This window comes from Nasonia vitripennis, chromosome 3, assembly GCF_009193385.2.
Source record: "Nasonia vitripennis strain AsymCx chromosome 3, Nvit_psr_1.1, whole genome shotgun sequence".
Taxonomy (NCBI): Eukaryota; Metazoa; Arthropoda; class Insecta; order Hymenoptera; family Pteromalidae; genus Nasonia; species Nasonia vitripennis.
Window position 1 is genome coordinate 1,782,807 of NC_045759.1, and position 21,366 is coordinate 1,804,172.

General features: G+C 45.9%; 2 protein-coding genes across 4 annotated transcripts in view; one reads left to right on the forward strand and one right to left on the reverse strand.

Annotated features, from left to right (window-relative positions):
* The window catches only part of LOC100122007 (unconventional myosin-Ie), a 56,744-nt gene that overhangs the window by 12,273 nt on the left and 23,105 nt on the right, over positions 1-21,366 (forward strand). The window lies entirely within an intron of this gene.
* Positions 2-19,825, reverse strand: LOC103315659. The gene is made up of 4 exons (XM_008205674.4): positions 19,372-19,825; positions 2,498-2,730; positions 1,383-1,884; positions 2-1,319 (listed from the first exon to the last, which is right to left on the reverse strand). The coding sequence occupies exons 2-4, from the start codon at positions 2,707-2,709 to the stop codon at positions 1,023-1,025; spliced, it is 1,011 nt and encodes a 336-aa protein (XP_008203896.1). The 5' UTR covers positions 2,710-2,730; positions 19,372-19,825; the 3' UTR covers positions 2-1,022.

Sequence of the window (21,366 nt, forward strand, 5' to 3'; positions counted from 1 at the left end):
GTTACGATAAACTTTAAAAACTATTTAAACTTTATTTGGTTAACGTAATTTCATCGTAATTATCGATTCCGATACATTAGCTTCTGGGTATTCAATATATTAAAACTTTTTCTATAATACATCAGCCGCCTTTAAATCTATAAATAAGTACCAGGTAGTTTTCGTACAAGATATGTTTTCATCAACGCGTATAAAATAAATCTATGTTGGAATCACAGCTAAAATTATTGGTTGGTCCAAGTAACTGATACATCATAGATTTATAAAATCCGTATCTATTTCATACCGAAATTTTCGTTTCATGTAAATACAACAAACGACAAAGACCGATCTTTAACATCGCCAATACAAATGTTCACCCAAACAGTACTTGTATCGTAAGATTTATTAAAAATAATTATTCTTTCTTACACTCGTCTCTTCTAGGTATCAACGAATATTCTTCGCGATAACCAATAATAAAATATATAAATTTAAACGCAATAATATAGTACGCACAATAAAATATATAAGAAATTAACAAGTTAATAATAAACGCACCAATAAAGAAAACACATCTTTTAAATAAATTTGCTTTACGAACCGCTACGTTCAACTAAATGGAATATTATTACGTGCGAATACTTTTGTAATTATTAGTACGTTCAAAATTGCCGGGATATCTTTTAAGCACATTTTTCTGTTCTATGTACACTTCCAAAATTATTTGAGGATTCCCAAAACGATTTCGTATTTCATGACTGCGAAAAATGCACGGAAGAATCTAACGCCTCCAATAAATTGCCATTGTCGGAAATATTTTCAATTATAAATAAAGTGGACTTATCTATGCGTTCAATTACGATTAATGTTTTACATTGTATGCAGGCAGTACTTTGCAATTTTGTTACAATAAAAACTCGTCGAAAACGTGGAAACGAGTCCTTATCATCTGCCAATACTGCACAATAACGAAGCCTTCTTACGCAGCATAGCGTCTGCCGCGATCGAAGATCCACGTCCTCTTATCTCTTCCTTTGAGTCTACGAATCGGCGAAGGCGTAGCCGGGCAAGATATCGGTCCTGCGCGCGGTGTACCTCTGGACGGGCGTCGTGTGGGCGATGGGCGACCGGGACGGGATTCGACTCGGCGGTGCTGGGATCTGTTTCGGCAATTCGCTCGACGTCACCATCGCGTTTTCCGTTGTCGTCGAGGCCGTCGTCGTGGCTGACGACGTCGACGCTGTGGACTCCGTCGTTTGGTCTAGACTGCTCGTCGAGCCGTGGAGTCTTGGGTTGTACTTCTTCGGTGGGGATTTCGGAGACTTCGTCTTCTTTTCCTGCGAATCATGCGTTGAACGTTAATAAGGTACCTTCGATGTAAAAAAATAAACTTTACTCACCATGTGATAAGGCTGGGTAGCCCTCAAGAAAGCCGCCGGCTCGAACCTCATGGTGACCCTTGAGTCGCCGGTGTCCTGTCTGAAATTACCGGTCTTTCCCCTGAAGTTCACGTACACCTTGGGTCTGCCGCTCTTGAGATAGTACATCTTCTCGTCGCCCAGGTTCTTCGTGGCCTGGGGCGGACTGATCAGGTAGTGCTGAGGCCTTCCGGCGAGATCCAGCGACGTGGGCTCAAAGAGTCTCTGGCTGGGACCGAATCCGACGTCGCGGACACCCAAAATCGAGTGTGGAACGACCTCCGGATGAGGATAGGTCTGGTTGCGACGCTCCTCCAGTTCGTCGTCCTCGTCCTCGGCTGCCAGGTCTAGACGGTGGTGGTTCAGCAGAGGCGACTGGAGCGAGTGTTGGGGGTTGTTGCGGTTGTCGAGAACCGCCTGGACCAGACCGTGCAGGTCCAGGGAGTCGACGTTGTCGGCGTCGCGCACCTCGATCTCGAGGAACCTAGAGTGAAAATATTTTTTCAACGGCACGCGTATCGAAGGATTTGTCGAGCGAGACAAGCTAAATGAAATAGTAATGGCTTTTCATTTGTCTACATCGCGTCAATCGACGAATCATTGAAGCTCCGACAGCAGATCAGGATAGATATCGCGTCTAGCCTCACAATAGTTCCAACTGAGCTAGAAAACAAAGTGAATCGTTGCCCAAACGCAGAGCGATTACCGCGTCGATTATTGAGACGTATCTCGTGTACAAAAGGCCGTCAATATTTTTCGATCAGGCTCACTCTCGAAACCTTTCGAAAACGTTCGTAAATCTCGCGGCTGTGCTATACACACACACACACACACAAAACTACCCGTGACAAGCGCTATTTATTACACGCCGCGTTATGGAACCCAGCATTATACCATTTACATAATCGTTAGAGTTGCACTCCGCGGGTTCTCTCAACCCAACCGTCTCATTCCCAGGCCTCGCTATAGTCACCCACACGTTATTCCACGCGTGAACTTTGCTCCGACATCCGATACTCTAATCACTCTAATTTTCATGAGTTATACCGCAACCTGTTCGATCGCATTGTGCTTTCATAAGCTGATGGGAAGTCTACCTGTAATCCTGAGTATCGGGTTTCTCGACATTGGTGCTCTGGTACATCGCCTTCTCCGCGTTGTATCCCTTAGCCACCTCCTGACCGATTCCAGCGTACTCCTGGGGAATGTAGTTCGGCGAAGATGGCGGTCTGGGCAACACCACAGCCGAGAAAACTCCTCCGCTCACCAGTAGCACCAGCAGAGCCGATGCGAACCTCGAGTCCCTCATCGTTGTCGTGTCTCGGTCAATCTGCGAAGAAAAACAAGGCCGTCGTTAGATTTTTGCTCGCGAAGCTTTCTACCGGCTCTGGAATCGAGAATGAAAGTGCTTTGGGATTCCTTAGTCGGTGTGTCGGTAATTGGCTGCGATTTTAATTGGCTTTGATGCGGTCGGGAGGAAGTTTTTGCAAAACTGTCGGAAGATCGATGGCTCGTTGTCGAGAGGTGCAACACGTGTTTGTGCATCGCTAATTGACCGAGCGACACGCGTTTTTCTTCGCGCGACGAAGTTCCTCGAGTGCGGTGCGGTATTACCGGTTACCGATAACGATTTTCACCTATCTATTTCGACTCGCAATTCAATTATTCGCCAAAGTAAGGTTGTTCTCCCGCGATTGAGAAATACCGATAGCAATTGTCTTGTACCTACACATCCAAAAAGAAAAGCCCGGCCTGCTGCTCATTACCTCAATTCCAGCCTCTCTATTCTCGCGCGCGCTCACGATCGAAAACCGCCGCCGGCAGCCTCCCAATGAGGAAGCACTTTTCGAGAGGAGGCGGACGACGACAATTTTTCTGACAATAAACAGCCGTACGAGTACATTACACTTGCGGCAGCGGTTGACCCAATAATCGCTATAAGCGAGAAAGCTTTTAAGGAGCCGATGCAGTGAAAGTAAAGTGTGACCGAGGAGAGAAATGATACAATTTCTCTTTATTATTCGCCGGAGCTTACGTAAGCGCGAACAGGTGGATGAGCGATACACTTCTTTACAGGCTCGCCTTCTTTGTGCCGTCGCGATTGTCTGCGCCTCCGACTGACCGAGGCATTGTGTGCCGATCTTTTTTTTTTCTCGTCGAGAAGCTCGTGTGTGTATATACAAGCAGAAGCGAAATGATACGAGATTTTATCGCTGCGAAGGTGTATAGGAAAAGTTTTTAATTTGTTTGGCTTTTATTGGACGAGCGTGACTTGTTGGATTCGACGAATTAATTTGATTTTCGTAAACAGATAGTTCTTTATTTCGGAATCTGATGTTTTCGTTTCGAATCGATTCTAAACGCCGTAATTATTTAAATGTCGCTTAATCACCGCAGCCTAGAAACAAAGATCCTCGTCGGCGCGATTCATCATGCAGCTCTCGTCCAAACGAATATCCCTATTCCCATAGCGCTGCGCAGATCGCTCTTATGTCTTGGTATATCCAGAGGCCCTCGCATACAGAAACGTTCACTTGAACTCGGCTGTGCACACGGACAACAGCGCGGTTCCCGCCAACAATACACACACCGCGAAAATCCTCTCTCTATCTCCGACAGAGCTGCTCATCGTTTTCCCCCGAGGAAATAAGCCAGTCATTACGATTTCCCCCCGCAATTTGTTTGTTTAGTTTCCGCAGCTTATAATTAGCGGCGGAAAGTTATTAATAAACTCGCGCGCCAGCGAGAGAGAGAGAGTCGATCATCCCTAATTGCGCGCCGCGGCAGCGTAAGTAGCACTATACCTAGGATTTCTCATAGAAGAGCTGCGCGAGAGTCAGTCGTCCTAATGACGATATTACCGCGAGGGCTATAATTGAGGCTTTGTTGCGCGCCGGATACTTTTCTGCCGCGGCGTTCTTCCGGTGTCGCTTCAGATTCGAGCCACTAAGAGGATTGATTGCTGATGCGGGGGCGGCTGCGCGTTGTCGAACGGTAAACGAGGAACTTGGTATTAGCGGGTCGTTGTATTGGATTTTGAGTATTTTTAAACGAAATTTGACTTTTACTCGCGACGGTGTAACGATTGCTTTTAGCTAATTCGAGCAAGGCTTAATGGAGCCAGCTGCTACTAGCTACTACTGGTTTTTCACTCTCTAAATTTCTTCGAAATTTTCATTCTCCGAATTCGCTTTCGGGATTACACTCCTTTAAGCACTGCTTATATAGACACGCTCGCGGTTTTACGATATCATTTCGGCTTCATTTCCTGCAATATCTCAGCAAACTATCCGAGTGCATTACGACTAACGTATATTGTATATTTCGAGAAAGTAACCTCATCCCAGTCAGCGAAAAAGTCCCAGCCATTGAAAAATAATCTGAAAATCAATGATCCCCGAGATCAATCATCCGCTCATCCCACACCACCAACCGCTATCCTTGTTCCACGGGAGCCCGTAGAACAACGCAGGTTTTCTCGCGGCTCATATGGGTGTGGTTCCCACTACACACTGCAGAGCTCTATACTCGCGCGCGGCGGTATATAGAGAGAACGAGTTCGCTGGAAACTGGTTTTCTTAAAAAGTGCAAGTGCTCTCGCTCGCGGTGAACGTGCGCCGCATGTGTATTATACGTGTGCGCACACGATCGCGTGGGTGTGTGAGAAAAGAGGCGGCGAGAGCCGAGCGATTGATATCGCAATCACTGCGCCGAGGCTCTCGGGAGGTTCTGGATATATGTGAGATTTGGATATGTGTTTTTGACGGGTCTGTGTGTGTGTGTGTGTATGATGAGCGTCTTTGAGATTTTTTCTCCGCCTTTCGTTTTAATGGATTCGAGCAATCAGTCGCTTTTATCTGAAATTTGCAATATTGATAAGGAGATCTATTAAATTACGCTAATCCACGATTTCCATGCAAATGAGACACTAAGCACAATCGCTCCAGATATAAAAACAGCGATTTCAAACACTTTCCATAATTTTTAATCGCGTTTAAGAAGATAAGGCGCTAATGCTTCCTTACGGTACCGAGACGCGCGTTTTTACCGGCGTTTAAGAGATATTTAACCGGTAGACAATAGAAACATCTCTCCGAGACAAAGGAGAGTATATGCAGTCGAGCCTAAGTAGGCTATTACACATATACTTGTAGTAGAGCTCCTACACATAAACGAGCGCGACGCTGTGCTACAAACGCGTTATCGCGTACTATACGCATAAACGTATACATTTTTTAATGGTACTGTCTCGGAAAAAATTCAGACGCGCGTCTTCTCTTTTTTTCGTCACAATGAAGAAAGTTCCGTGGGAACTTCGTCGCATCTTGTATTCTAATGCGCAATCACCGCCCGACTCTGTGCGAATCTCCTCTTGTCTTCTACTTCTTCACGACAATAAAATATTCCTCGTCACACGTGCGATTTCGAAGTTGAGGAGGAGGAGGACGATTACGGGGGAGAAATAAAAACGTGTCAAGAAAGTTCCGCGCGATTCGACGCCGCAACCCGTTTCCCACATTAAATTATTCTGGCGCAACTTTTTCTGGCCTATACACGCGCAGTATGTGTATAGTATAGTCGTGAAAATGCTGCTGCCGCGGTGATGTGTATCTCATTAGCCGCCGAAAAATACGCGCAGGATCGCAGTGACAATGTTGGCTTCTTCGAACGCGAGGGGCATCGTTATTATGTGGAAATTTTTAGGAACCCGCGCGCGGTGCATTATTTATTAGATTTCAAAAACTGAAAGCGGCTGCTGCTATATCTCACGATTGTTATATTTTAGTTAAATTTCATCCGATCCTTTCACTGTGCATAAATCAGATATTTACTATATACCGCGTGCAGTAACACATCTTCTATTATGTGTGAGTTATGGCCGTAAACGAAAAGCGCGATAAATTGAGGCTCGATTCTAAAAATCACCGGCGCATAACAGTACAATGGCTATGATAGACCGAGATAAACAAACGATTTTTCAAGTCTCCTCCTGCGTGGGCTGTATACTCCGCTAATGTCTATTCTAATGGCACCTGGCTGTGCCCTTATTCCTACGACTCGAAACTTTCTAGCATCGCGCCTCGAATATTAAGGGCATCACAAAAAAAGTCCGACCCACTTCGACAATTAGACCGCGCACCGACGCACAAAAAGCCGAGCTTTCGTTTTTAATCGAGCAGCATAATACTTTCTTCTCTTGGAAGGAAGTAAAGAAACGCGAAATATCAGCGCTTGTTTTCACGGTCGATCCGATCCAGCAGTATCGGCCTACAATCGGCATTATTCACATCTTACACGCGAGGCCTTGCCTCGAAAGAGTAAATATATAGGCCAACACAAAGCCGATGTTCTGCGAACGGTCCGAAAGTTAACGATCCGCCGCTCCGCGGAAGCACGATTATTCTTTATTGTTTTTCTTTCTTTCGCGGATCGATGGGGATAGCGCGGCGAATTTCACCGGGACCGAACACGTGGACCCCTCGAGCGTAACGCCGAGTCGATTTGTTTCACGGGAGGTGGTACGTCGCATTGTATACTTACACGGAATGACGAAAGTTGCGAAGGTGTTTGCATTTTTTGCTTTCGCTTTTGATACACACTTTGATTGGAAAAATGAAAAAAAAGAAGCATCGATGATTTCATCGGTCGATCGAGCGTTTAAAGAGATTTTCCAAGTGTAATGACTTTTTTTGTCCTGGCAACTTTCACATGCCCGATAAAATAAGAGCAAAGGTTGATCTGAACAGCGTTACATAAAGATCGTACGCACAGCAATTAAACAGATGACCATCTACAAATCATTCGAAGCTCGAATCAAAGCACACGATCTAAATACTCACGCACATCCAGTTCGACAAGAACACTGCACTATACGATTATCCAGTTTTCACCCATCGGGTATCAATTACGCGCGAATGTAAGCAAATCAAGCCTCACCGAAATTGCTTCGCAGAAAGCGGATTCCCAACTCCTCGAGAAAGGAGCTGAAGAGAGAAAAAAGGCATCCTCGATCGATATCGCCGATAATTATTCGCGCGCGAAAGCGATCAGCATCAGCTTTTATTTCTCCGCTTAGGAAAATTCGCACGAGTATACAAGACGCAGTACTCACTCACACAATATCGTATATAGACCTATGGGAAGCGGAGTATCGGAACGACGTAGTCCCGCGGGAAAATTTCCCTCGATGCGTATTATACGCGCGACATAATACAAACGAGCGCAATTAGCAGCTTTTTGCACGAGAAAGACAATCGAGTTTCTCCGTTCTTTTCTCTTTTTCATATTAAGACTCTTCGTCGTATAAACGTGGAGAAGACGCGATGACGAAGCGTTGGGCAATATGTGCGCGCGTGTCATTGTTCGGAAGTCTCAAAGTTGTATTATTTACGCTACTCGAACGCGTTATTAATAACAGCGCTTATAACACACTTGCGCCGATTTTTCCCCGAACTTTACGGCCGATAAAGCGCGCGTGGATACTTTTTGCTCGCGCTCGTGCAGAAAAACGGCGTCGCTGCAACACATTACCGGAGATTTATACGAAAGTTTCGCGATCGGGTATAAGTGCATATAATTATTTATACCGAACTTTTTCCTCTCTGCCTCCTCGCTATTATTAGCTGAGTATATGTCCGGCGTTGGATTGCTCGTCGATAACGGTGAAATCGCGCTTGTAAGTGAGTTTTCACCATTGATTCGATCGATCTGTTTGCTATGATTCATCGCGGATGGCTACCGTGTCATTCGATTGTATATAGTCTCGCGGCCAGAAGCGACCCGTAATTAAGCTTCATCCTTCTGCGATAGGCAAAAAACAAATCGGACGCTCGAAGTCGTTAAAATTCAAAATAGACCAACAACAACAACAGGAGATATACAGAGGCAAAAAGTGTCGTAATTATACCGCATCACCTCGGCGCGATAAACGATAATCCACCCACAGAGCCGTTCCTCCGCCTTCCGTCAAGTGCATCGTCGTCGCCATCGCTCGAGTCTTATACTCTCAGCCCTGACAAATAAACAAGCCTATTAGTCCGCCTCGGACAAACCTCTCTATCTCCATTACAAAAGCACCTTGTATAAAGCCTCACGAGAGAATAGCGATTTTTCCTTCCCAATCGCGTCGTTCCAATTCCGTTCGCGAATTATTATCAGTCGCGCGCGCCGTATACAGATCGAAGCCTAGTGTATGTGCACAAGCGTCGCGATTGAATTCGCCGCTGCGATTCGGCGTTATGCTTTCCAGGCACGAGTCGAGAAACGCGACGAACAAAGGTATATACCACATTCGCGAGCTGCAGAATAGAGTTCATATACCGCGGCGTTATTATAGACGAATGTGTCGCGCGCGAGAGAGCTGAACAATGGTGTAAGAGCTTTTGTAAGTTTTGACGTGCGCTGCGCTAATGAAGATGGAGAAACGTATGATTGCTGGCCTGATTTTGAAGATTAATCAACAACTGGGTCAGTTTTGCGCTATTTCGGTTTTGTGAGAAGAACCTTCGCTCGAGTGATTTATTAATATACATTCGGAAAGTCGCGCGCTATGCTCCAATTTAAAATCGGCGTTTAAAATTACATCACACCGCAGCCGCTCATAATAAGCCATTACGCGCTACGTTACGTCCCGCGTAATGGGCGGATGAAAGAGGAAAAAACGCTACGTCGACGTACAAAACATCCTCGTCTACTCCAAGACTGTTACAAAGGAGATTCGGATCGTTTTCGCTCTTACAGCCATTCCAGCCGTGTTGGATAACGCGAACTGGTCCGATTTTCACTCGGTTTGGAAAATTGTGCATCGGGTGCGAAAGTTTCCCAACGTCCGAGACACAAAGCGCACATATAAGGCCAGCCGAAGTAGGAGCTTTCGCAAACCGCCTAAAACACCTCCGGCGCGCGAAAAGACTAACGCAAGAAGATATTTCATCAACGCCCGCGCGATCATTAGAGACGCTATGTGTATGTAGCGGCCGCGAAGGAAGCACGCCTAATTTCCGCGTGAAAGTGCTGTACGCCTCGAATCGGAATCCCGATGCTTTCGGCCTCGGATTACGCTTTACCGCGGATTTTCCCCCGCGAAAGCTGACCGTACGATGGACTCGAAGAAACTTGAGGAAAATGTGTAGCAGTTGCATGTAAATCAATTGGCTCTCCCATATACCGATCGCTGTACCGGTGACCCCATAACGCATGAAAAGTAAAAGACTCTGCGGCTTATAATATATACTCTGCAGCGCGGCGTGTAACGTGAGAAACGCGCGGTTGCAGCGCAGCCGTCTATAGACTAATCACGCTGAACCACCTAATCACATCGCGATCGATTTTCTCCTCGATCACCTTCGTGCGGCTACTTATCATCGTTGAAATTCCTTTTATACGACGTTATAAAATCCCTGAAGCGAAAAGCCGATCCTCCCGAAAAAAATAAACAAACAACCGAACAGCTATACTCGTCGACGGACACTCTCACGTAACAGGCGGCGACACAACCCAGTCGTGTAGTCTCTAAAAAGGGGCATTTCTCCGGCGAGCCGGTCGTGACTCCGGCGAACAATAATCCCGCGCGCTACTCGGGCGTGGATCAGGAAGTCTCGACGACGAGAGCCGTTATTACATCACAGCGTGTGTGTCGCTGCGCCTATTCCGGGCTCTGCACGGTGAAAGAGAGCCGAGACTCCCGTGGCGCGTGGCTCGTTCTTTTTTTCTGCGCAGCCGGTAGACACGTTCTCTGGTGTACGTGTGTCTGTGTGTGGCCGGATTATTTGCATGATCGGCGACGATCGAGATTACGCGGGACGAGGTAGGAACCGGGGGAGTACGGAGTCCTCTATCTGCGGTGGTTGGAGAAATGCGGGTCAGAGTTTGTGTGTGTGTGAGAAAGTGGATAATACGGGCGGGTCGACGTAATTTTCATGCATATGCGCGCAAGTCGTCGAGATACAGAGCGCTTTAGGAATTTTAATGACGTCGTCGCTGCTTTCTTGTCCAATACTCCAATTTACATGGCTGTTCTTACGTCGACGGTATTATTCAATTAGTTTCGCGAGAACGACGAATCGGGAGTTTATCGAATTACACGGACCGATAATCGGTTGCCGATTTCGCAACTCCAAAAAATATACATCGAATCGAATCCTATCGTGCAATTCTCTCTCGCACATAAATCTTCTCAATAGGGGAAAAATCGGTAATTGGAAAAGCCTACAGCTCTGGCGATACCGATCGCCGGAATAACTTTTGGACCCACCCACTCGCCGAGTCGACGAGCGAAAAATAAGAGCTTCTGACAGTTGCAGCTTCGTTATAATCAGCCCGCGCTCGAGAGCAGACGAAACCGCAGTTTCACCTAAAGGGGCTTCGCCGCTAGAAATCGAAATCGTATACCCCTGCAGCCTCGCTCCAATCATCAAACGAGCCACCTACATACACACGTGTCTCCGTTTATACATACGCCTTATGGGGTTCTCCCTTTCGCCGAGGACTGATGTATAATCGATGCGCGGACGAAATGATCGACCTACTTATCTCTTGCTCCGTATAGTTATAAACGCCAGCGCGGTATAGATCTCCGTAGCGCCTCGAGGTCGGATATCGGATAGACAGGCTTTATGTGTACCGCGCCGCGGTCATTACTGTATCCTTTTATCTGGGCTACTCTATATTCTCCGTCGCCGGTTGCAGCAGTGAGCTGCTCGTAGGCGGCTTCCGTTGCTTCATTGTTCGCGCGTATTCCGAACAAACAGTCCAATAATTCCCTCCAACGGCGACGGTTTTACGCGAGTCACCTCGTGGCGCGTTTCACGGATCGTTAACGATTTCCCGCTCTTTTTTAAATCTCGGCGTTTGATGGAACGCGAGTAATCGCACGTGTGATTGATAGAAAGAGTCGTGCGCAAAAAATCGCCGAGATTTACAGTTGCGGAAGTACAGTTTTCCGTGACAAACTCTTTCGTGTTATACATTTTCTTTTCGCCTCGAGCGCGGACTACGCTGTAAAGTAAAATTTTGGTATAATGTGCCGTGGAAAGTTGGGATACGGGTGTAATTTGTCCGACGCGTGTGTACGTTAATTTCGAGGCGCTTTTTCGATTTCCGCCCATACGGACATTTTCATTAGAGGGCTTTACGCGACGATAAGAACTTTTACGGGTCAGCTGTCAAACTTTTTTTCCTAATAATACACGCCCGCACTTTTTGGCTTCGGACTTTCGACGTCTAATCTTTACAACCGAAAACCTGCACCTGCGCTACATATTCATCGTTCCGCGTTTTCTAAAACGTTGCAATACGACATTATGGATTATTTTCAGCGTGAATAATTTGCCTGAATTATCATTTTCTCTACTGCGGCGCTTTTGCATTCAACGTTGTTGTGCATCTGGGTCGAAGAAGTCGGGCGAAAAATTTCAATGCGACTGATATAATTTTTGGGCCAAGTATAGAGTATAAGTTCGAAAGTTTTGTTAGAGAAAGAGCCGCAGCAGTCGTTAAATTTATTCTCCGCGCGAGTACGGAGTCACTTCCTACTCGTTTTGCGATTATTACGCGCACTGGGTTACAAACGAGTGCAACGACTTTTCCTTTTGACGAAAAGAAGAGATAGACTAATGTATTTCATTGAATAACGATGAAGCAATCATTATCGTCGATGATGGAATGCACCAGCCTGAATTTTCGAATAAAATTATAGTTGAAAAAATAACGATGATGGAATTTTAGAGAAGCGTATCAGCTACAAGCTTATACGTCGGCAAAGCGAAGGGAGGTAAGAGATAATTATTTTTGACGTTCTAATACTTGATAATAGCTTTGTAATAATAATTACGCTCGTCGCGAATTCGGAAAATTTCCAACGACGAGAGCGTGTAATCAAATTAGAAATTAATCAAGCCTGCACTGAACGATCGACTTTTCGTAACACCGCTGCAACATTATACAGACGAGCTAGTGTATAGCGAATAGTACAAAAAACGTCGTCCGCCTTTTCACAATTTATTATCCTTGTCTCGATACTCGCGACAGTAAGCATAAATATCGTTAGCATAAGTATAGCATTAAATATCGTTTACGCTCGCAGCGTATAAAAAACACAACTGGCAAACGTATGTCTCCGCGAAGCGTCAAATATTTCAGCGATATTATAAAGTTACGAGTCGCGAGAGCAGTACGTGCGTATATTCTAATGAAATATAGGTGAGCGAGTCGAGGCAGCGCGCGTTTTAAAAGTTTCACGTGCTCTCTCTCTCTCTCTCTCTCTCTCTCTCTCTCTCTCTCTCTCTCTTTCTCTCTCTCTCTGGCTGTGTGCATAACGACGGAGAAGAGAGCAATAAAAACTTGCGCAATGTTAGCGCGATGTGCGTGAGGAGATAAGGGGAAAAGAAACGCTGTGCAGTCAGCTAGAATTATACCCCTTGGAAAAATTCGTAAATAATGATTTAATCCATACAAAAACTAAAACCAAAAACTCTTTCTTTCTGTTACAGGTGAGTCGAAGCCGCAGCAACAATCAATAATCCCCGCGCCGCTTCGTAAGTCCAGCTCACTCATCTTTCAATTAATCTAAACGCGTCATAACTCTTCCCTGCATCATCCTCCCTATCCGCCCACGCGCGGCCGACAATCGCAATCGTGACCATTAATCACATCACTCTCCCCCCCCCCTATCTCGTCCCCCTTCACCTCATTAAACGCGCACACACGCTCGTCGTTGCACCGCAAAATTTCCCTCGGCTACGTGAAAAGATTATACATAAACGCGCGTCGTGTGTGTAATATTACGTGAGCGCATCGCGCAACATATAGAAAGAGAAGGATGAGTTCGCAACGGCGTGGAATCAAGTTCGAGAGACGGCTCTATGGACTCGCGTACGCGAGTTGCCGTGCGCGAGTTTCGGCGGTGCTTTGACGGCTTCCGTATTATAAGATGGAGTTTCGCGAACATGTCGAATTAGCCGACGCTTTGATCGACTAATTTTCGTAGTATACGTCGAGCGAGCCTTATTCTAATTGATCGATCGGGAATACGGCCGATCGTTTCCGAGAAAAGCCTCGAGCAGCTATCATTTAACGCTATGCACACGCATTACTCTACGATGATTTTGCAAGACAAACACACCGGACACAATACAGCGCTTATGTGCATCCGAATCAATTATATCCCATCCGAGAGAACTATACTCTAATCGCACCCGCAGAAGTAATCTCGCCGACCAATTTGCTTTTTTCCTCGCACCTACTGCAGCTCGAGCCAATCATTCCCGAGAAAAATTATAAACCCCTCCACACACTTACTCGCGCATCTCCAGGAAAAGGCGCAATAATCTTCGAGCCATTGTAATTGTAATAATTAACCGAGAGCTCGAGCGAGCTTACGTAAGGGAGTCAGTCGATTTTTCCGCGCTTTCTCGGAGAAAGAGAACAGGTTCTCCCTAGAAAATTATCAAACAGCGAATACTTATACACACACACGCACGCTCTATATATGCAGATTGCCGGCTTTTACGACGGCTCGCTCGCGCGCAATATCGTGCGAAAATCGTCCGTATTATATCGCTCGCGGCTGATTTCCTTTTACACCGCATGTGTGTGTGTGTGTGTGTGTGTCCGTCTATTATGTGCCGCTACACTATGGGCGATGCTGTTGTGGGGTACTTACGGCGCACCGCACGTTTACTGCCGCACAGCCGAGTTTTCGCGGAGTGTGTTATTTCGTTTATGGACCGCCCGCGGACTCTATACTGTATGGTAGCGCGTAATGGGGAGGACAATAGTGTCAACTTTCTCGCCGGACATACACCGCGCTGTTGTGGTGGTTTGGAGAGATTAGGATCGGAGATCTGCTGTTGGGGGTAGAGGATTACATCTTGTCGTTGCAGAAATTGCTTTTTTTCTTTCGGAGACTAAGAGCTGCGAAGTGAAGTAATTTCATTGACGACGCTTGCATGATTGATCGCATTTTTCAAACGAGATTACTATATACGCGATGTAATATTCAGCGTTTGAATAAATCGAGAGAGGTCTGGAATCACTCATTCGAGGAATGGCTGAACGGATTGCAGCGCGTCGCGCTGCTCTTGATGCATTAAATTAAATTATTAATATTCGGATTCCACTACTCTCCCGCGCGAGTTTTAATTGCTTAATAATTTATGTATACAGCCGCTGATGCTTAGAATCCTTCGCTGATGCTATATACCGGTTATTTTGCACTAATAATTTGACACCTGAAAAATTCACTCGGCAACTGCAGATTCGCGATTTGGCGTGAAATTTTGATCGAGCGATCGTAGAGTTGTAAAATAAATCACAATGGCCGACGCGCGCGTGCTTCATTATATTCCTGTCAAAATATTCTGTCAAAGCAGAACAAACTGGAATATATACGATATGGCTTTGATTATTGGAGTATAATTGATGGCCCGCGAGCGAATTTCCGTTATAAAAATCGCGCGCATGGCAGCGCTATTACACCTTTTTTTATGGAATGTTAAAAAAAAAATCAGGTCCACGGTCGGTTTTAATGAAGTAATGCCCTCTCAATTAGGCTATATCAATTCTCTTTCTCAAATTGTCCACGTTATTAACGTCGAATTACTTTCAGATTCGATAATCGATCCCCATCACTATTACAAGGCGCACATAGCTTCTAATCGATTCAACCATTATATCCGACGCATCATCAATTCTAAATGCACCGTAGAAAACGTCCCTGAGCAATAATCAAGCGCAGCTGAAAATAAAAAGCCAATAAAGGCAGCAGTATACTCTCGCGTCAAACGGCAACAGCGTCGCCGCCGCCGCCGCAGAGACGATAAAGCTTATCATTCGTACGTGGTCCCATAAAGGCCTAAACAATAGACGATATCCCGAGGGCGAAGGCATTTGACAAGTTTTATCCTCCTCTCGCGCATCGAAGTCTCTTCATCTCCTCCGGCCAGTAAACCTCTAAACGTCCCACAAACCATCCGTCGGAAATTGATACACACACATACAGATGGCTATTCGCGATCTTCCGCCTGATGTGCGCGCTGTGTACGTATACACAATGTAGCCGGAACTGGCTTTATAAATCGAGGTGTTTCAGGGCCCGCGGGATCGGACGAGATAACCGCCACAGCAGCAGCAGCAGCAGCAGAGTCGGCTTCTAATGTATATCCGAGGCGGATCAAAGTCCGCGAGCGCGGGATATATACACGTTATTTCGTAACGACGCGCGCGAGGGAAATAGTTGTCTCGTACTATAGCTCGCGGGTGAGCAGGAGAAAAATAAGTGGGGTTCGCCGAGCGGGTTTTGTGTTGCCGTTTTTTTTTCCTTCCTTTTTTTCTCTAATCCCTCTACGTGTGTGTGTAGGTTTTGACGTTGCGTAATTACGAGGAGGTATAATGAAAATTAGCCGACGCTGCGCGGTTTCGTTTTCTCGGCAATTCTCGTGCGGACTGATCTGATTATGCTGTATACAGGGGGAATTACTATCTTTATCGTTATTAAATTCTCGCGCGCGAGACCGTTCGATTCACCGTCGAGCTCGGGATATAGACTTGATTTCTTATTATTAATAGTCGATACACGGCTTCGAGGCGAGGCTACACACACAACGGAGTTATACCTATTCGAAAACGCCTTATATACAACCCCGAAGCTCGGAATATCAGAGCGTGCAATATGCATAGGAAATTTCATCACAAAAAGCCGCAGCACACGCTGCAAAGGACATTTGTTACGCGAAGATATTTGAAATAGTTTCTGGCTATCTTTCGCGCACTTTACAGCACACACTCACGGCTGCAGTAAAACCGGTGCCTATTTAGCATTTATATATACCTTCGGCTTGCCGTACTCGTCCGTTTCTACTTACATAACGCGCGAGAGATACATTTTCTGTCGCTCTCAATTATATCCCCAGAAGCTGCTGCACACAATGCGAATCGAGAGACAGAAAAAAGCCGACAGCAACAAAGCCAACGGTTTGTATACAACATATACGCGTTAGAGAGAGCCCATCGAGCGCAAAGTGGCCGCGGCGAAAGGCCGGCCCGATGCTATCGCGCGCAAAGCTCGGGCGCGTTCTCGCTATCGTTTCGCTGCAGCCGCAGATTGGTCAAGGCTCGCGCTCCCGATTTGCTCGAGTTACGCGCCGCGATAAAGCTAAATCCCTTCTTGCGACTGCTCACCGCCATCTATATATGTGTGCACCGCTGATTTATGGAGGGCGAGTGTGCGCGCAAGGTGCAGAGAGAAGTGACATTTTTGAGAAATAACAGCCTGACCTTTTACTGACGCTGAAAGCTATATATATGCGGGTTCATTTTTCGGGAAATCAATTTTTTATTGGATGTAAATTCTCTGGCGAGGATTTACATGCGAAAATGGAAATGGCTGTAGGTATGTATTTTCATTGCATCGCCGGCTGCCGGCAGCTTTCCGTTGAATACATTGACCGAATTGAGAGCTTGATTTAAATTCTTATGGCGATCATAAAAAGGAAAGTTGCGCCAAACATTGTATGCGTGTGCTCTCTCTCTATCTCTGCGTGGTATTATAAAGTTTTGATTTTTCGATCGTTATTCGACTCCACGGCGCAGAGGGATTATATTTATAGATATACGCAGTCGCAGAAGAAGAGGGTTGAGCAACTTTCTCGATACGGATTATGACAATCGCTACATTAATTGCGCTAATAAGTCGCGATTTATGAATGCAATAAGTTCGTGAAAAAAAAGTCTCGATAAAAAGCGCAGCGTAACCCAATAAAGTTACAACGACTTATGTACACCTTTCATAATCGAGAGCAGCGCGCGCGTATTAAGTAATTTTATATTACTTCCACGGCGGTATAATTCCGATTTTACAATCCATCTGGGCACAAACTGCAGATCGATACAGATGCATATACGCTTATAAATTCAAAATATCAAATCGCTCGGATATCGAACTTCCTCGAAACTTTCGTAACGAGCGCAGAAATTTCGTTTTCCTCCGCGCGAAACTCCGAAGCGCGTCGATATAAAGAAAAAAAAAACTTCCTCGCGGGCTTGTATAGTATACACTTCCGAAACTCCGCTAATAGGCATCGCAGGCGCGCGATCAGCGAGCGTAAAGAAACGCCGCCACGCTTTCACATCACAAAGGAGCGCTTTGTATACACACTGTCGCCGCAACTACTGCACGCGATTCCGCCTTTGTTTTTCACCGATTTTATATATACTGGATTTTCCTGCGGTTATTGCTTTCTTCGCGCGCGCGCTCGAGACATCGACTCTCTTATGGGCCGACGAGTGTTTGCTTTCGTTTTTCGGTTATCTATATACGCGATAGAATAGTTTGAATATTCAAGAGGCGACGCGAGAGAGAGAGAGAGAGAGAGAGAGAGAGAGAGAGAGAGAGAGAGAGAGAGTCTTTTGTGCGTTTCACCGAATGAGCGACAGAGCGAAGACCCTCGCGTGTGTGTCTTCGTTGCGGTACATTCATTCTTTTCCTCTTCCCGTTCGCGCTCGCGCGCGGCTCTCTGCTGTCGTGGAAGGTCTTTTATCGTTACAATGCCGCGGCTGAGATTCCGTCACGTTTTGATACGATTCTCACTGCTTGTTATACACACGCTTTTTCAAATTCAGCTTCTAAGAAGCGCGTATACCCGAGAATTCGCCGTTGATATCGCAGCGCAGGATCTTTTAGGCCATATAATATTATGTGTAATTATCCGAACTTCCACGGCGTGACCTTGCCTGATGTGCATAACATAATTTGATTTCGCTTACGAAAGCCGACCCATAATTATTCAAAGTTGTCCTTTGACCCCCGCGTGTACGGAAAAATTTGAATCCTAATGCAACCTTCAGCTGTCCCGGCCAATTAAACTCTTATTTATCGCCAGCGACACCTCATCAGAGAGCGAACAAAAAAATTTTCGCAACTCGATCTAATCTCGATCGCGGCAGGTGTATTATAATCCCGAACTGTCCACTTATTTTCAATCTTAGCGCACAGCTCGCGGAGAGGCATAACAAACAGACCAACACGTAGCAGTTAGCTCTGCTCGTAAATTACGAAAAACTAAGGTTACTCAGCGTAATGTCGCGCGCCGCGTTACAAAACTGACAGAGACCTTAGATAGGCCGTGAAAATGGAGTCGTGCGACGAGAGACGCGACGACTGTTATTATTATCGTAACCCTTGCCAAGAGAGAGATTCTTATCGCGGGATGAGTACACGATGTTATTCCTCTGTAGCTAGTTTCGAATAGCGAGTTTTAATTACTGGAAAATTATTCCAGCAATGATTTATCGATCCGCCCGTGTAAGCGCGAACGGTTCTATCGTATTTTAATGCTCGCGATGAAAATGGTAGCTAATTTTTCGATAACGATTTTATGGAGCGGGCTAATACCGATCGGTTAATGAAAACGTTTAGAGCAGGCTTTTAATTTTGGTAGGAGTGTACTATATACCGCTGGAGCTTTTACAGGTACACGCAAATGAAATGGATATATAGATTCGGAAGAGAGACGGCCTCAAATTAATCCGCGAGGTTGTACGTGCTCTACGTTTGCTATTTCGGTGCATCTATATCGAGTGAATTATTTAATTTGCTAATGAATCGCGATTTTTCGTCGAATAATTAACAAAGTACACGCGTCGCGAATGAAAAATTCAACGAAACATCAGAATTTAAAGGCTCGAGCATAATCGAAAGCTCGCTGCAGCGTTAATCTCTCGTTCGCACGTCACAGACAGACGTCGAATCAATATACGTATGACTACTCGCTCGAAATATCGTCGTCAAGGGCTAATTATGCCCGTCAGATTTCCGCAGAAATACCCGCTGAAATTCGTCCGCGCTCGCGTAATCCTCTCAACGGCTCCATAACTCTGCTGGACTGTCGCTCTCTCGACGCTAAAGAGTTGAGCCCTCGTAAACGCACACACACACACACACAGGGAGGAAAATGCGCGAATACTCGCGACTCACCAGTTAAGAGAAGAACAACGCGCCCGTCACCTGTCGCCGGCGACCTCCTCTTCTTCTTCTGCTGCTGTCTCGGAAGTTTGCGGCGCGAGTTTGCCGCTGCTCATCAACGGGGAGTTTTAAATTTCTTCGCAGGATTTCCGTCTTCTTGTTTGCCGACGCTGTTGCGTCTTCAGTTTTATCAAGTTGATCAAAGTTTTTCTCTATGAAAAAAAAATTCAAATTCGTTTCTTTCACTCCTGATTTTATCTGCGGACACTTTCTTCGCTCTTGCGCACACTATCCGTATCGACTCGGTTCAGTCGAGCTCGTCGTCCATGGTTCCTCGAAAATTCAGGAGAATAGTCGAAAAATCGCCCGATATACAAGCTGTATTGTAAACGCGGCTGAGAGAACGTCACGTTTGCCGGTCCGCGTGCTGCGCGTTGCGCGGCTCGAGTGAGGGCACAATGGAGCGGCGCGTCGAGTATACCAGCTGGTGGCTGGCGGTGCAGGTAGGTATATAGGTATAATACACAGACAGAGAGACTGCGGGCGCGCGCCAGTCTGTCCCCACCATCAGCCGTATAGCTTTCCCGCCGCCGCGTGTTGTCCAAAGATTTCGCGGGAGGGGATATTTAGAGATTGGAGCTGCAGCGCTGCTGCAACCGCCGCGTGTGTTTATGTGAAAAGGAGAGAAGGGCGAACTATATGCGCGGCCGCAAGTTCTATATATGTTATGTGTTGTGTTGGGTATAGTGTGCAGGTGGGATGTTGATATAACTTTTTGTATTGGGGAGTAGTCGAAAAGTTGTAAAATTCTTTAAGAGTTCCGGTCTAATAGCTGTAATATCGCAGCACATTTCGAAACGAAGGAAGGAGGACCTTCGGTTCGACTGACCTGTATCGCGTATGTGATTATTTTTCTAGATCATATCGGATGATTATAGACTAGCGTGAATTAGGATTTTTAGTGCTGTTCACGGCTCCGGTTACTGAATTTTTCGTAATAATCTCGTTTTCTTTTTTTCTCGAGATCGCAATTTGCGCAACGAAAAATCCAACCGATCTCTTATAGCGCCTTGTTAAATGAAGTACGATCATTTTTTTGTTTCGCAAGAAAGTGGAGCAAATTTTTTGCCCGAAACATATCGTTTCCCCGTGGGTACGAAATTTAGAGCTAATTATTTTGAGGACGGAAGGCGAAAGTAATTTACGATCCTAGAATTAAAATTTCCGCGAGAAGAATTAAAAGCTCTATAAGTAGTCCACCAGAAAACGTGTCTAGAATTTTGAACTTGTTCAATCTGTCCTTTCGAGTGTACATCTCGCTTAATGCAATGGAGGTCCGCCTTTTAGCGTCGCAAAAGCAGCGAAGTCGCGAAGCTGCAACAAGGAATGCTCAAATATTTACGCGTTTAATACTTAAAAGCCCTTCGAGCGCGTCTTCCCTCGTTTGATAGTTGCCTTCGCCAAGATGAAACTTTGCAGAGCTGCATCTATATAAATTACAAGCCTGACAGCCGAGTTTTTCCGCTCCAAAATCAATGCTTCGTTTCGGGTGTGGCTTTCGCAACACAATGAGTGTATACTATACGTCCGCAACCTTGAAATTTAAAAGCCTCTCATTAACCCGATAGGAGATCTAGTTGTCGGTCGAGCGAAAGGTCAACAAATGGCTTGTTAAAAATCTTGCAACGGATTCCTCCAAAGATCTCAATCCCAGTATAAGCGCCGCGCAATCCTCATTTTCTCGGTTCGCGCGTGTAAAGACGGCTCCGGAAACTCGTCGGATAAATTGAAAATCCCACTAGCCCATCGGCGGCGAGAGAAAAGAACGAGAGAAAGAGAGGAGCCATCAGGCAACAACACCTCGCGGTGTCCCACTCGCGCGCTCGAGGTAATTAGCCTTGCGCAAGTCTTTTAAGACCGTTTCACTCTCGTACTCGCGCTGGAAAGAAAGAAAGAAATAAAGAAACTCCACACGTGTGTATGTGTGTGTCTTTCGGACGACTTTCG